General features: G+C 29.3%; 4 protein-coding genes and 1 long non-coding RNA gene across 5 annotated transcripts; 2 read left to right on the top strand and 3 right to left on the bottom strand.

The window, feature by feature from the left end:
• Positions 1 to 262: 262 nt before the first annotated feature.
• On the bottom strand, positions 263 to 6,311 carry LOC118069625 (serine/threonine-protein kinase SIK2-like). Its single transcript, XM_035087859.1, has 9 exons — positions 5,958 to 6,311; positions 4,243 to 4,503; positions 3,687 to 4,154; positions 3,480 to 3,603; positions 3,173 to 3,381; positions 2,938 to 3,083; positions 1,756 to 2,306; positions 1,230 to 1,681; positions 263 to 736 (listed from the first exon to the last, which is right to left on the bottom strand). The coding sequence occupies exons 2-9, from the start codon at positions 4,366 to 4,368 to the stop codon at positions 617 to 619; spliced, it is 2,196 nt and encodes a 731-aa protein (XP_034943750.1). The 5' UTR covers positions 4,369 to 4,503; positions 5,958 to 6,311; the 3' UTR covers positions 263 to 616.
• Positions 6,312 to 8,405: 2,094 nt separating this feature from the next.
• On the top strand, positions 8,406 to 9,321 carry Rfk (Riboflavin kinase). The gene is made up of 4 exons (XM_035087865.1): positions 8,406 to 8,579; positions 8,788 to 8,936; positions 9,003 to 9,105; positions 9,183 to 9,321. Exons 1-4 carry the CDS (start codon positions 8,450 to 8,452, stop codon positions 9,284 to 9,286), a joined length of 486 nt encoding a protein of 161 aa, XP_034943756.1. The 5' UTR covers positions 8,406 to 8,449; the 3' UTR covers positions 9,287 to 9,321.
• LOC118069626 (H/ACA ribonucleoprotein complex non-core subunit NAF1) lies at positions 8,941 to 11,084 on the bottom strand. The gene is made up of 4 exons (XM_035087860.1): positions 10,588 to 11,084; positions 10,430 to 10,529; positions 10,098 to 10,366; positions 8,941 to 10,017 (listed from the first exon to the last, which is right to left on the bottom strand). Exons 1-4 carry the CDS (start codon positions 11,043 to 11,045, stop codon positions 9,459 to 9,461), a joined length of 1,386 nt encoding a protein of 461 aa, XP_034943751.1. The 5' UTR covers positions 11,046 to 11,084; the 3' UTR covers positions 8,941 to 9,458.
• Positions 10,306 to 11,527, top strand: LOC118069632 (uncharacterized). Its single transcript, XR_004690656.1, has 3 exons — positions 10,306 to 10,488; positions 10,598 to 11,182; positions 11,304 to 11,527. It is a non-coding gene; the product is annotated as an uncharacterized lncRNA (long non-coding RNA).
• A 44-nt stretch (positions 11,528 to 11,571) lies between these two features.
• On the bottom strand, positions 11,572 to 15,455 carry Nab2 (Nuclear polyadenosine RNA-binding 2). Its single transcript, XM_035087858.1, has 6 exons — positions 15,085 to 15,455; positions 13,367 to 14,959; positions 12,911 to 13,070; positions 12,633 to 12,799; positions 12,175 to 12,551; positions 11,572 to 12,061 (listed from the first exon to the last, which is right to left on the bottom strand). Exons 1-6 carry the CDS (start codon positions 15,121 to 15,123, stop codon positions 11,833 to 11,835), a joined length of 2,565 nt encoding a protein of 854 aa, XP_034943749.1. The 5' UTR covers positions 15,124 to 15,455; the 3' UTR covers positions 11,572 to 11,832.
• Positions 15,456 to 16,541: the final 1,086 nt, after the last annotated feature.

Genomic DNA, 16,541 nt, shown 5'->3' with positions numbered 1-16,541 from the left:
GTATATCAATTAACAAGTATATTGTGTTTAATAAAATTATTGACTAATTGCTTTTATAAATGCATATTTTGAGTTAATTATAATTAAGATTCGAGTAAAACTCGATTGGCAGTATATATGATGATTAATATATTTTTTAATTCACTAATAACCATCCTGTAATATTATAATTAAATTGTCCGTATCAAAAATTAACTATTTCATACACAAAGTCATTGACAGTTGAACTATAATCATTCATTTACAAAAAAGATGTCGGCTGTGTTAAAGTCTAACTATTTCTTAACAGTGTCAATGTTACAATGTTTAATGCTAATAATTACCAAATTCTTTGAGTAATCAGTCTATTGTGTAACTTGTTTAATTACCATGAATTTTTTGAGTAAGCTTTCATGTTTTCGTTTATTAGTTTTTTTTTTTTATTCTTAATCTAAATGATAAGTTAAATAAGAGATGATATTTAACTATCGAACATCGTTTTTATCATTAAAAATTTATCAATTCAACAGACAAAATATTAATCTATCAGTGTTATTATTAAATTAAAAATTGGATGGTTTCTTGTGATCGATGTAAGTACTCCATTTCAAGTTTTATTATTCTTATTTTAATTCATTTACTCCATTGGATCACCAGTATTTTCAAAAATTGTAGCATGAGGGCTGTTACCTGGCCAGAGAAATCCTGCACCAACACTTCCGGGTGGTAGATAGGAAGCGCCTCCACTTAAACCAACCTAATAGACATGCAAACGAATTCCTGGTTTTTCTCAAAATATTTTATTTTTTATTATTGTGCACTATTTTATAAATAATTTTATATTAATTTTTCATGCATTTTTTTTTTAATTATAGAAAGGCTATTTAACAATTGAAAAAAAACGGGCAAAAATATAAAAATTAAAAATAATTTATTAAATATAAATAAATAAATTGATAATTAAATTAAATATACAGGTACATTTTTAGTACAATTAATGTAAGATCTAATTCATTTTTATACAGAAAATAGTGTGCTGTTTTTTTCTTTTTTATATCAATTGAATTAATTAAATGTGAAGTAATTAAATTATAAAGATTAAATGATTTCTCTTAATTCCCTGAGAAATAAAATAATAATTAAATCTTTCCAATAAAATATAATTCGATTGCATTCTCACTAATTATTTTGTTTAATATTTTATTTCTTTCTCATTTTGATCGAAAAAAATTTTATTTCTGTGGAAATACCTGTTGACTCCAGAGCAACGTTCTCTCGGCTAATTGACAATCAGCTGCTAGTCTAGATGGTAAACTTTTCCATCTTTCCTCTTCACGTTTTCTTTCACGATCAAAGTTGTCATCTTCAACATCATTATCATCATGTCCTTGAGACAGAGGTGGTAATATTTGTTTACGTTGTGCCATTTTATAGCTATCTTGTCGTGGTACATGTTCACCACTACGTCTCGATGAGGAAGACCCACTTGTGCTGCTATCATTACTAGCTGGTAATGGTGTTGGGCTTATTCCCCCTCGATGCCTATGATACATATTTCTTTTTTGTTGTAACATTCTTTGCTGAACCATCAATTGTAGTTGCATACTTGAGTCTCCACGAAGTTTAAACTGTTGTTGATTTGGTGATGTCGAGTTGGGTCGTAAATGAACTAGATCTATATGTCCTCTGGCTTTTCCGGCATCTGCCATAAATAATTCAATTCATTAAACCATTCATTTGAAATAATTGAAATTTTTTTTAATGAAAAAAAAATACCTTGAATACTTCGTTGCTTAGCAGGTCGGTCTCCAGTACTTGTTTTTTGACAAAATAATAATCTAAGTCCACCATCTGACGCTCTTCGACCTTGTGCAGTTCTTGACAGTCTTGTAGCAATGGGAGATGGGCTTTTAGGTGGTGGTGGAGTGCATGATGGTAAACTGCTTGTAAAACAACCAGTTATTGTCAAGTCTGATGGACAGCCTGAATCAAAGCTTGACTCAAATAAATCTGACGATGAGCTACCACTACAACCAGGTCCAAAAATAGTTGTCCGGCTTGGTGGATCAACAGGATCAATAATAGAGCCATCAAAGTGTTGCTGTTGATAATCACTTAATCGACGGTTAACTATCTGGCTATCAATTTGCTGGCTTATATCTTGATCTAAACCTAATCGATGTTCCTGGAGTTTAATTTGTGCTTCACGGAGTTCATCACCACTCGGACCTTCTTCTAGATCTCCTTCTGCACTGCAACATCCTTCGTCAGTCGATGAGCTAGTTGAGCTGAAGCGTTTTCCACTTCTTCCAGTTTCCTCTCTACCTCTGAAATATTTTGATATTTTTAGTATAAAAGTCATTATTTATTTTATTAACCCAAACGCGTATTTCGCTAGTCGTTAGTAGTTTTGTGACGCAGAAAGAACACAGCTTCACCCTATTCTACAATAAAGAGTATCAAGAAGCATTGATAAACTAATAGCAGGAATCAAAAAGCAAACAAAAAATAAATAAATACGACCTAAATAAATAATAAATTTCAACTCCAATGATTGAAGATAATAAAGCAAGAATGATAAAGCAATTCTTTTTTAATAAAAAAAAAAAAAAATTGAAAGTAAGAGGGAAACAGGTTAAACGAAGAATTACCAAAAACTGAAATGGGACAGCCTTCATCAATCTTCCAATCCGACCTATTCCAACAAAATCTTGATAATCCGCGTTGCAACGGCATTCAATGACCATCAACAGCCGACTAAGCTATCGCTGTAAATAAAAATTATAATGTTATATGATTTTGATGGATAGATGACATTGAGTGCAAATGGTAGATTTTTCCGGTAGGCCGGATTGGAAGTACTGCAAATTATGGCAATGAGTCGTTTGTTAATGGCTGCGATAAAAAGCATGATTATCAAATAAATAATTACAAATAGTTTTGAAAAAATATACTCACCTTGATTTAAATTTGTCATCTTTGGTACGAGAGACAGCTTGCCAAGCATTACTGCTATTTGTTGGATTACTACTTCGATGCTTTAATCTCTCTAATAGAAGAAAGTAAATGGCAGCATGATGATCATAACTATTATTTTTTAATGACTGTAAATATAATAAATAAATATTAAAATAAATAATTAGGTCAATACTTTTTTTTTTCATATCAAGATATTTTTATAATTATGACTCACGTCTTTGGTACGAGTTACATCTATTCCTAAGCTATGCATAAGCCTTAAAATTTGTTCATTAGGTTCTTGAAGAGATAATGGTGTTGATGTTATTACTGGACAAACTGATTCGGCAGTTCCAATTAACCAACGATGCCTTTTTATTTGTGGAATTGTATAACGTTTTGCTGGTTCCAATACAAGCATTTTACGAATTAAATTTTCACAGTCTATAAAATAGAAAAATTTATATATTAAAATTGACAGTTTACTTACATAAATATTTTAGAACTTTTGACATGACTAACAAAAAAATCAATATATTTACCAGTACTCATAAAATAAGGAATACTAAATCGACCACTAAGAACTCGATCTCGCAAAGATTGAAGTGTTGATCCATCAAACGGTAAAGCACCACAAACTAATACGTATAACACTACTCCTAAACTCTATAAGTGATTAAATTTAAAAGGTTTCAATTATTTTATTATTTTATATTAAAATAGGGTATTTAAAGCAAAAAATTACAAACCCAAACATCAATTTCAGGACCGGCATAATGTTTTCCTCGAAATACTTCTGGCGCAGCATAAGGTGGACTTCCACACCATGTACTTAATCTTTCACCGGGTACAAATCGATTGCTAAAGCCAAAGTCAGCAATTTTAACATTCATCTGAGCGTCTAACAATAAATTTTCGGCTTTTAAATCTCTGTGAGCTACACCAATAGCATGACAATATTCAACTGCTGATAAAATTTGTGCAAATGTTGCTCGTGCTCGAGACTCGCCCATTCTTCCATAGCGAGCTATGTAGTCAAATATTTCACCTTTACGTGCATATTCACACACCATGTAAATCATATTCTTTGTCTCCATCACTTGATAAAGCTTTACTATGTGAGGGTGCTCGAGTTGTTTCATGATCTCAACTTCTCGATAAACTTTTTCCAAGTTAGTAGAATCTAACTGTGTTTTATCTATTATTTTAATGGCCACCTAAGAACAATTTATTTCAATAAAAAGCTATTACCATCATCAAGGTTAGGTTTGCTGAGTAATTCATTATTGTTATATATTTGCTAACCTCAGTTTTTGTAATACGATGCCGAGCCAGCTTAACAACGGCAAAATTACCTTTACCAATCGTTCCTTCGATGTCGTAAAAACCGACTCGAATTTGTTTTTTACCCTGAACAGTAGCGGACTCCATTGTTGAGTATTACTTAATAATAATATTAATAATTTAATTAAATAATTATCCTTATTCACTTATTTGTTCAGTCTTTCGTTATATCTGGTTGACATTCGTCTTCTCATTGACGACGTGTTTCCTTCATTTTAAAATCTGAAAATATAAAAAAACAACATAAACAATTTATTTTACATTTTTAAATTAAAATAATAACCAAAAAAATAAATAAATAGATAAATAAATGAACAAGTAAAAGCTGACTTTTCATTTCATATAAATTCCAGTCTATTTTTTTTTCCTGGCACTGGATACAAATAACATGTTATTATTATATTGCATAGCCTAATTTTACATTAAATTGATGACAAATTCAATGATTGAATTGAGTTTAAAAAAAAATTTCTTAAAAAATCTACAGAGAAAGAGATATAAATCATTTACCGCGTGCGTCACTGCTTACGCAGATCGCAAACCTTTTTCTGAAGATAATATTATAATTTTTATCATACCATCAGGATGTATATTGACGACAATTAGGTATTGCGTTATCAAATAATTCTTAGTCAAAGAAAAAAAATTAACTTAACGTCTTAATAATTATGTAATTATTTTTAGAAAGATATTGTTATTTACGAATAAGGTATAAAAGAATATATATATATATATATATATACATGTAAGTAGATAATATATACATATATATGTATAATGTTGCAATTAAGTCGAGTAATGTCGCCATAGTTCGCTCTAGGTGTCAATTACTTTCACGTATCGCTGGAGGACTGGTCGATAGAAGGCAAAGGACCTGATGAATGCACTTTCCTTCAACCTTTCACAATACTTGTTCCAGTATTTTCTTCAACATTATTTTGCACAAGACAACGTAATCTTTTTAACTGACTATACATTTTTTATTATTTATTTAATATATTATTTACTAGGTACTCTATCAAAGTATCTATTTATTTAAAATATTTCTAAGTATTGATTAGAATAAGAATATTTGCAATATGTAGAGTGTTATAGATTGTTATAAAATATTCAAGTATTTAAGTGATATGAATTTGTGTTAACCTTAAAAAAAAAATCATATGACATGTTTATAAATCAAGGTGGGTATGATAATTTTCAAAAATAACAATAAATATTGTCATTTGATTAAGAAAACTTATTCTTGCTGTTGAATTTTAACTGAATAGAATTGATAAAAATGTTAGCCATTTAATATTAAATTATTCAAATAGTTTATTCACATAACCAATTCATTAGTTAATTAAATAATATGTTTATTGTCTTTCTTATTGATTTAAAAAAATTCCAACTATGTCAAGTTGCATGTTTAGTAATCGAATAGACTTTCCGGCTTCTGCCATGACAGAGTAATGCTAAATGAATAAAAAAAAAAAAACACAAATGCAAGTATTTTGAAAAAAATAATATATAATATAAATGAAAAAATAACGACACAGGCAACAAGTCAAGTTGAGAGTAGTTATCTGTATGAAAACTTCAAAGCAATGTTAACTAAAAGACTTGAAAAATATTAAAAAAAGCAAGCATATAATATCAAGTATGAAAAGTTAGATTTTTATGTAAAAAAAACTTACTTAAAATAATTGATGAAAATCGTCTGCCATGGAGTATCGGCTAGACTTTGAATAAAATAGCTTATAAAAAGCATTTAAATCTCACGACACCCCGTAAACTCAGCTTGTCATGACGATAGATACACCTTTCAACATGACGGTTCGATACCGACTAACTGTCGGCCATGTTACAACCCTCGAGCTTGCCCCTCATCGTCTTGATTATTTCTCTCTCTTTCTCTCTCACTTGGTCTTTCTCTTATTCTGTCATATAAAATCCTCCCCTCCCTTCGGTGTTTCTTTGTCATCCTATGCACCTGGTAGATCAGATGCACTCACTCGCACTCTTACACACCAGCATTGGTTTAGTCGGAAGGGAGGAAATACGCGCGTTATCTTCAACAATTGACGTCAATGTTCTCCCAGCCGCTCTCTGCTCTGCTCTCGTTTAATTATCGTACAAAGCAATTGCAAATATACCCTTGACTTACTAGAGTAAATTGACCGTGACTAAGGGAGTATATTCCAAGGTAAGTTACACTATCTTCCTTGGATATTTCCAAGTTAATCATCATTTTTTCTTCTACATTATCCAAATCATCTAATTGATAATAATCTTAATGATCATCTTTTACAGGTTATAACATTTTATTATTAATCAGCTGTTATCTTCAATCATTGACGTCACTCCAACTCAACTGACTTGTACGTCTTCTTGCCTTTTAAAAAAATTATTCTTCTATATACTAGAATTATGAATTCACATATTTGCAGGATTCATAGCTAATTTGTCTAAGATTAAAGTTTATATATAGAAAAAGTTTTATATCTCTTTATTCTGTCTTGCATCTCTTATAAATGAGATTTATGATAAATTAGAACAAAAAAAAGTAGTTTATTGTAAGAAAAAAGAACTAAATTAAGAGAGCTGTTATCAAAAATATCAAAACATCTATCAAGGATATTGTATATAAAAATTGGAGGTCTTTGAGAAAAAATTTATTAAAAAATAATCACATACAGTGAAGAAATGATTTTTACTATATCTTTTGTAAGGCAAATATTATTTTCTTTATATTTTAAAGAGACCAATGAAATGTGATTGGTACTTGTGCTGAATGATATAAAAGTTCATAAGAGATATAGACAGTCGTTATTAATGATGACTTAGTTGCTTAGAGACAATATTCTATCTCAAAAATGAAAGCAAGGATCTAATAGTTCTTTCTCTCTTGGTATATTTTCGGCCTCAAGCCAAGTTTATGTATTATAACGTACAACAGTACGTGCGTCATTATTAAAGAAATAGTCGACGAGTCGAGGTCACCAGATTAGTTTGTATCGAGTTACAGCTTTGCCTGGATTTTAAAAATTTATCCAATTCACTTTTGTAAATAAATTCGCAATCCCAAATGATTTATTTCCACCGGAAAATAGATTAACAACAATTAAATATAATTTACTGAAAATTCTAAAATTATGATCAAGTCGAAGAATTGATAAAAGAAATGAGATATGGTTGATTGGTTGATCGGAAGAGACGTCAAGTAATTGAATCACATCGAAAGGTACCCAGTTAGTTTAGTTACGAACCTGCTTGACGTCACTCTATGACGTCAATTCATCGTCTCCTCCTTCTCCACCTTCAAAGTATGTACTTAGGTACACTCTAAATTTCCTACCATCACTACATAATACATTCGAACACGAGCATTATGTTTCACGTCAACGTAAGTACTTGTCTGTACTTCCTCCAACGACACTGATAGGAAAACTCTAAAAATTTTCGACTCCATATATCCATCTTAATTGTCTGAAATCTCAGCATTCAATGATAAGATATTCTGTCTAATTACTTTATTATTTTATCACATGATAATTCAATCATTTTGTAGCAATAAAGTAATGTATATTATTTTCACCATCTTGCAGACAGTGACATCAAAATTTTTTCATGAAATAGGACTTCATTCCACGTAATCAATAGCCTTGAGCTGAAAATAATAAAACTATTAAGTAAAACAAAAAAAAACTCCATTTTGTCTATCCAATTTATATCTGACTAGACTTTGTGTTTCTTTACTCTATAATTTTATCGATATGTTAGCTTTTGAATAATTCAAAGATTTTATTAACCAATAAAGTATCACCTGTTTTTGAAATATTTCTCATCATTTGTATACATGACAAACTTATCTCCAAGTTGCTAATGATGAAGAGGGGATGATTTCATAACTTATAATACATGCAACTTATCAGTACAACTTATAAATTGGATGGTAATTTATGAATTTCATTTGTCTTCAAACTTTCTTAAAAAGTAGTTCCAATTGTCATATGTTAGATGATATCAATTTATTTTATTGACTATTAATAAGTTTAATAATTTTGTCTTGCACTTTTTTTGATTTCTCAATTGATAGAAAAAGAAGAGACAACCTCAATATACGCAACAAGACGATAAAATATAATGAGCTGTCTTACTTGGGATTAAACTAGGTATACACTGTTTAATGCGTCTGAAGACTGACAGTTACAAATACATATATAAAATGTGCAGTAATGATTTTCTGCCTTATTTCGCATCTGGTCAAATAGTCAAAGGTTTTGGCAGAGGATCTAAAGCTTTAGGCATACCTACAGGTAAACAAAAAATAATATTCAATCAAATTAAATCAATTTTGTAACAATGATGTAATTTAACTTATTGTTAAGTTGATGAAAAATAAATACATAGCAGCAGCAACTTACCAAGTCTAATTATTCAATCACTTTATTTGCAATGATTTTTGTAACTTCAAAAAAGTTTTACAATTATAAAATTAACTCTTTCTAATATTTTTTTGATTAGCTAATTTTTCTGAAGATGTTGTTGCTCTACTTCCAAAAGGATTTAAAACTGGAATTTATTATGGCTGGGCCGTACTCGAGGGACAAATTTATAAAATGGTTATGAGTATTGGATGGAATCCATTCTATCAGAATGAAAAAAAGTCTATGGTAATTAGATAAATTATTATTTAATCCATCATAGAATCGTTTTTTATAATTACAATTTTATTTTAGGAGGTCCATATCCTTCATAAATTTGATCGAGATTTGCATGGACTGGAATTAAAAGTTATTATCACTGGATTTATTCGACCAGAAAAAAACTTTGATTCAGTTGGTAAGTATGGTGATCAATAAAATTAATTTTAAACAAATAAAATAAACCATATTTGATATTATAATTGCATTACTTAGATGCCTTAATAGCAGAAATTAATAATGACATAAAAACAGCTGATCAACTTTTGGACAAGCCTGAAATGATTGCATACAAATCTTCAGCATTTTTAACTAATTAATATTTAGTTACCAATTTTTTGATATTTTTAGCATTAAATTTAAAAAGAAAAAGTATTTTATATTAAAAATATATTTAATTTTTCAATACCTAATAATTATAAATAAAAAATAAATTATCTTAAATTATTTCGTAATAAACTTGTTAAATAGAAGATTTATTCTTAATATTATTTATGATGAGGGTGGCGGAGGAGGTGGAGGTGGCACGTGCCAGGGTATATTCTGATATGTAGGTGGAAAGGTCGAACTTGAGGACCATGAAAAACTAGGACTTGTGTGTTGTGTTGGATTGGCATTCGATTGCGTTGGAGTTGATGGAAAAACCGGTTGACATTCAGAACTATATGAATTTTGATTCCAATAATTGTAAGGAAAAGTAGATGACCAATAATTATTATAATAATTTCCTATTTGTTGTGACGGATTATTTGGTTGCTGATTGTAATATAAATTTGAACCATTATTACTCAAATTATTATTGGAATTATTTGATTGATAAACTGATTTGTGTTGGCGATTTTTTTTTTCACTGTGCCAAGGATGTTTAGTTTTCCACCCAGTTTCGTGTTGAATTTTAGATCGTTTTGCTGGAATTGGAGTATTTTTGTAAATTCCCGAACCTTTATTGTTGCTTTTCTTAGCTTTTAAAGCCGCATAATATGCTTTTTCTTCTTCGTCGTCCGAAAATTCGGGAAGTTCATCTTCGCCTACATCATCGCTGGCTTTCATTCTAAAAAAAAAGTCCAGAAATCCAGGTTATTTTTAACAAATAAAGAAAACAAGACACGTCACATATAATGTAAATCTTACTTTAGAAGATCTGTCATGAATACGAGAGTTGTATAAGGTGTATTTGGACAGTAATACACTGTCATTCCAATTTTGATATTGCTTTCCTGTATGTGTTCACCACTGTTAAATCTAACACAATAATGGGGCTCAGTAACTGGTCCAAAAACATCGAATACCCGTCCCAAAGGCCTTTTTCCTTTGTCAATAAACAGTATTGTGTCAAAATTTAACGTAGGTTTATTTGGTTTTGGCTTTACTACTACCATTTGTTCTACCATCCATCCCACCTAATTTAACGTTTATTAAATTATAATCAATTTTTAATAAATTTATTATTCTAATTATATTACCTCTCCTATGGGATCACATAAAACTTCAGGAACAGAAATTTGCAGATCTTCTATTGGAGGTAGATTATCGAATTCTGAATTAGCACTATTTTTCGAATATCTGAAATAAATTTTATTAATAATTTAAGTTAATCATTTTTATTTAAATTAAACATTACCTTGGTTTAGATGAGATTCTTCGATTTTCGTCATCATCAGTATCGGAATCTGAAGAGCTATCACTACTACTGCTACTGCTACTGCTACTATCACTGCTATTTTCGGAGTCTTCACTATCTGTATCATCATTCAGTGTATTATTCCGGTAGTTATTTTGCTTGCTATCATCAATTGTTATTTGTTCATGGGTAATATTTATTTCTGATTCTTCTTCATCTTCAGATTCAGAATAAGTTGATGCTATAATGCTTAAAGCATTTGTTACTTGAATAACTTTTATATCGTCTTTTGATTTATCACAATACGTCATTTGAAAACTATCAGTATGATTCGGCTCCACAATATTTTTACATAATTCATTACAATCATTGTCAATCAAATTGACTTTCACTTCTATATTTTCTTCACTACTTTCTTTGTTTGTTGTATTATTTTTTTCAAACCGTTCAAGATCCATCTTTTTCACTAGTAATATTCATAAATAAACATGTATTTAGTGTCGGCAGAAAATCACGTGTTTCATAACCTAAACACTATAAAATGATTTAATACTTTGTAAATAACGTATATAGTCACATATACGTTGTGTTATCCGTAAGTAAATAATGAAAATATTTTTATATTATATTTATTTATAAATTATTTCGTTTAATAAACAATTTATTTCTGAATTAACTTTTTCTAAACAATGTATTGGTTATATGTATTTTTGTAGCGTCACATGGGCAATTGATTATTTTGGAACAGAAATACGACGAACTCTAACGGTAGTTTTAAGAATTATATTTGTGAACTGTATTATGTCAACATTGCCAGAGAAGAGAGAGACGCTACATATGGCTGGAATTTTAGTATCCCATCTAAAATTGGAATTCTAAAATTCTAAATGTATCTCAAAAAATTCGTCCAACAGATTCTCACGCGATATGTCATCTATATTATTTTTCTTCTCTGATATTATTTTATATTAATTATTGAATAAATATTTTTATAATCATTATTATTTCAGAAAAGTTGGATACCTCAGTATAATTACACCCTAGATCTCAGGTTGATCAGAGTTCTGAGATATTTTAACTATAACAAATTTGACGTAAATAATAATCGAATATTCAAGAGATTTGTACATTTTATTTAAAGAAATTCATTGATTTACCGCTAACAGTTGTAGTTATTTTTTCCTTCTGTTGAGATAAAATGAAATACATTGTAAATAGAATGGGTAAAAGATAACGAAGCTGATTTCAATCACGTCGGCGCCATGTGAATTTGGATCTTCCGGTTTCTAGAGGCACAACCGGTGCAATTTGAGGATGTAAATATGTACAACCAGGTTTCGTGCAAAATGGATGATATTTGCACTGTTGTGGTGGATGTGAGAAAATGCATCCAAGCTTTGTACATGATAAACCAAACTTGCATTTGGGATGTTTGTATGCACATTTATCACCAAATTTACATGCCGGAAAAGCACTGGAATAGATGAAATAAATTTTTATTAAATATTTTTCAAGTAACTAGTCAACTTGAAATTATTTCATGATTTGAAAAAAAAAAATGCTTTATGGAAAATAATGAATGCTCACCTGCAAGGTAGTGCAGGATGAATGTATGCACATTTATTTCCTAATGTACAATTTGGCCAATATCTACATTTATCAGTAGATTTATCAGCAGTTGTCGATGATATTAATGCTCTTTTTTCTGATTTTGATATTGGGGATATATATAAATCTTTTATTGGCTCTGGAGACGGAGACCTTGTATAAACAATAGGACTTAATTTCCTCTTTTTTCTTGGCATTTCGTTAACCATTGTAACATTATCGCAATGGTTTTCATTATTTTCATGACTTGCATTCTTCACAAGGTTTTGAATCTCTTCAAACTCTGACGATCCTTCGAGATAATTAAAATTGTTATTACGAGAATTAGAAAGAATTCTCTGATCTTCTTCGTTTACCTGTTATGTTTGATAGATTGAACATTAAAAATCATCCTATTTTGTTTCTAATTTATTTTAAAATTTTTTATCAACTTTTACCTCCATTCCCAATTGCTCTTCATCGTCAGAAAAATTTTTATCCTTTATTATGTTATTGTTGTATCCATTTAGAGTGACTAAAAATTTTTGATTGTTATCTCCTCGCTGAAATAGTGACATAACAACACCCATATGGTCATCGGTATCTGATGTTATTTGGGAAGTATCTTAAAAAATTAAATTTACATACAGTTTATATAAAAAATTATCCATTCCTGTTTAAGTAATGGTAATGATAAATATATTAAACTTACTCTGATAAATAGTTATTTACTTACATGATTGTGGTTGATCTTCTGCATTCTCTGAAGTAGTTAATTCCACTTGAATATTTTCCATTACAAGTCTATTTTTTATATTTAATTGAGTGGCTAAGCTTTGAATTGATGTTGATTTAGCAGTTGCCGGTTTTAATCGTTTTGGAGCAGTTTTTTTTTCCTATTGAATTATAAAAATTTTTAATTATATATTTGAGACAACAATTCATCAAAGAAATGAAAGAAGACAATTTTTCAAAATTAATAATTAATTATTTATTTTATCATTATTTATAGTTAATCATAAAAACATTTTTGTTTTTACATATTTTTAGTTTTACAAATTTCTACTTAACACACCACAAAATAGTTGAATAATAATCACTTAGTGTAAAAATTTATTTACAAAAATAATTATTTATAGCTTTATTAGAAATATCTACGACTACGAAATTTATTTCTATTATTATCTCTTACCATTAATGATGGCTCAGGATTTTTCTGCCTAACAACAGACTGATTAGCTTCAGCAACAGCACGAAGTAGAAGAGATTGAGTGGCTCTTTTTTGAGCTGGTTGGAGAGGTTTTAAAGGTCTTGGTGTAACAATAACTTTACTAGGGATTGCTTTAGTATTATTTTCTTCTTCATCTCCATCTTCTTCAATATTATCTTTTTCAGTTTCTTTAGGATTTTTCACTATTTTTCTTGCATTTTTATCATGTGATAAATTTTTTATAGCAATTATATGTGATTTAACAGGTCCAGTATTGAGCTCTTCATCATCATCATCATCATCATCATCATCATCATCGTCATTATCATCATCGTTATTATCATCTTCAGCTTCATCAGCTTTGAAATTATCGTTTTTACTTCTAGACTTATTTTGAACTGAACTAATTCCAAGACGTCCAAGTGCTATAAATTTGCTTTTAATTGGTCCCAAGCGTCTTTTAACATTTTTTTGAGTATCTTCAACAACCTCTTTGTTTGTAGGTTTATTAATAACCCCTAAACGATCTTTGATAGTACTAGAATAGTTCTCAAGTCTTGATTTAACTCCAGTAATCATAAGTCGTCTATTATTGGAATCATTCAAATTTGATAATTTCATTCGATTGTCATTTCCAGAAGTTGATCGACTCTTGATGTCATCTTTGAACCTCTTGGGTACTTCTTCACCATTATATTTACTTTTAAACGAGTCACGCCGATTTGCAGGTTCGTACAAACGTCTTTCTGTACGTTTATCCATTTGTTTCTTATGTTCTTCTTCATGTTTTCGGTATTCATCATTCGTTTCATGTCGCTCTCGATACACCTCAAATTTATTTCTAGATGATGTTATACCAAGTCTCGTTTTCACAGAAACTACCGAAGTAATTTTTGGTTTATTGATACATGATTTTAAACGTTTATCACTGGCATCATTCACCAATTCATCATCTATCAATTCTTTCAACTGCTCAGCAGATTTGGTTTTTTTCTCAGCTCTTTCTATCATTTCATTATCTTTGTCTAAACTTCTTTTATTATTCGTCATTGACTCTCCATGCCTATCATTTTTCTCTGTCCATCTGGAAGACGTATTTTCACTTCCACTTGCTAATCTTGATCTCACTTCATTAGAAGACGTTCCAACAGGATTATCATTATTTTCAAGTGTAACATTATTTTGAATGGTTTCCTGTTCATTATTAGATGATTTTGATGTATTTAGAACCGTTTTCTCACCCGATTTATCATCATTTGGCTCATCCTTGACCTTTAAATCGTCCAAACCACTGACAGATTTTTTTTTCCGTTTTCCCTCTTCTTGTTTCACTATTACTGTTGGAACAAATTCTCTCGTAGCTTTTTTCTTAGCTACCGTTACTTTCTGGAGTTTTTTCAACACTTGATCATGAAGCCAATCAACAAAAGGCGTTGTACTATCTTCTAGAAACAAATGAAGATCTTCATGCATTTGCTGTCGACTTTTCTTATTTACCACCATCACTAAAATATAATCAGGAAGTTCTTCATCATATTTAACTCCTAGTTCTAACAGTTTTGCTCTAATTGCGCTCTGAAAATGAATATATTAATTAAAAAAAACATTTTCTTTTATTTTTAAATAAATGAATTAAAATAATATTCTTTAATGTAAAATAAATCATATAATAATCAAATGAAATCAATGAAAAAGTATACCCTTAGTTGATTTGTAACTTCAATGCCTCTCACATCCATGACTACTTTGTTATGTTATATTGTTTAGTGAAGTATTTCTATATTTGGATTCTTAATTGATAGTGTAATCCATTTATAGATAAAATGATCATTTAATAAACTCAAAAATTAATTCAAAATTGACATTAATACGAATGATATTCTAAACATAACAACAGTTTACATCCTGATTACAATTTCATCGATCCATGGAGACTGGGAATAGAATAGTTTTTGAGAATGTCGATGGACATTTCATTTATCTCACAACAATACCAAGAGGTGGCAAGAGAATTCATTTCTGAATGTTTGATTTTTAGAAAATTCTCTGATAATTCTTTAATTATATCATCAAAATGTTGTAATTATCACAGTTATAATTTTTTTGTTTAATTTATTTTAATTTTTACACCGAAATACTTTGAATTAACCTAATTAGAAAATAATTTTGCAATTTGTTTTGGAAAAACCATTAGATAGCATCAAACCATAATCCTTAGCACAGTGTGCTTTTTATACCAATTTAGAAAATGTATAATAATAATATTTATTAAAAATGGCGAATGAAAAATGAGATATCGACATTTAAATATAAATACTATAGGTATTTATATATTTATAAATAAAATCAAAATGCACAGAAAAATTAATACTCATAAACTTGAGATTAAAATTATATTGGGATCTCTATTTTATCAATTCAAACACAGCAACACAATAAATAATCTTATAAATATCTCGTTATGTAACATGAATATTTAATTCATCAATATCGTGAACATAAGAGCTTTCTATTATTATTAACCAAAAACTTTGTCATAGTTGAAATTTCAAATTTAACGCGCTTTTGAAAACAACAACAGTGTCTCTATCTACAGAAAAAATATCAAAACACTTAGTGCCAATAAAATTAATTCTACTGATAACCACTAGGTGGTTTCAATAGAATGACATAAAAAAAAAATTACATAAACAATTATTGTCAGTAATAAATTTAAATTATACAAAAAAAATGGAAAATTTTCAATTGTTCTCTTTTCCGAGAGTCGAATTAATTAATACATTTAATGAAATATTTTTAATTATTCATCAGTTCGGATTTTTAGTTATCGCTTAAAAAAATTGATGAACATTATTTTTGTTATCATAAAAAATAAACCAATCGAAACATTTTACTGAACAATTTAAATAACCATAAAATTGGTGATTAACATCTTTAACAATTAGAAAATAATAATAACGAGAATTATTGATAATGATTAACAAAATGTATTTTATGCTTATGAATGTTCTTACATGGGAGTATATTCAACTCCACACCTTTACTAAAGATGAGTGGGGGACCTTAGGAAAGGGAATGGCGTCTGACGGGCCCCTGAATGCCGCTGGAGCCGCTGGAAGTGTTAGAAGGTGTACGACGCGCTTCATAAGCTATAAAT

This window comes from Chelonus insularis, unplaced genomic scaffold (genome assembly GCF_013357705.1).
Source record: "Chelonus insularis isolate UGA/USDA-ARS -01 unplaced genomic scaffold, ASM1335770v1 contig_41_pilon, whole genome shotgun sequence".
Classification (NCBI taxonomy): domain Eukaryota; kingdom Metazoa; phylum Arthropoda; class Insecta; order Hymenoptera; family Braconidae; genus Chelonus; species Chelonus insularis.
Note: the sequence above shows the minus strand (reverse complement) of the source record. Positions and strands in the feature narration are given on the sequence as shown.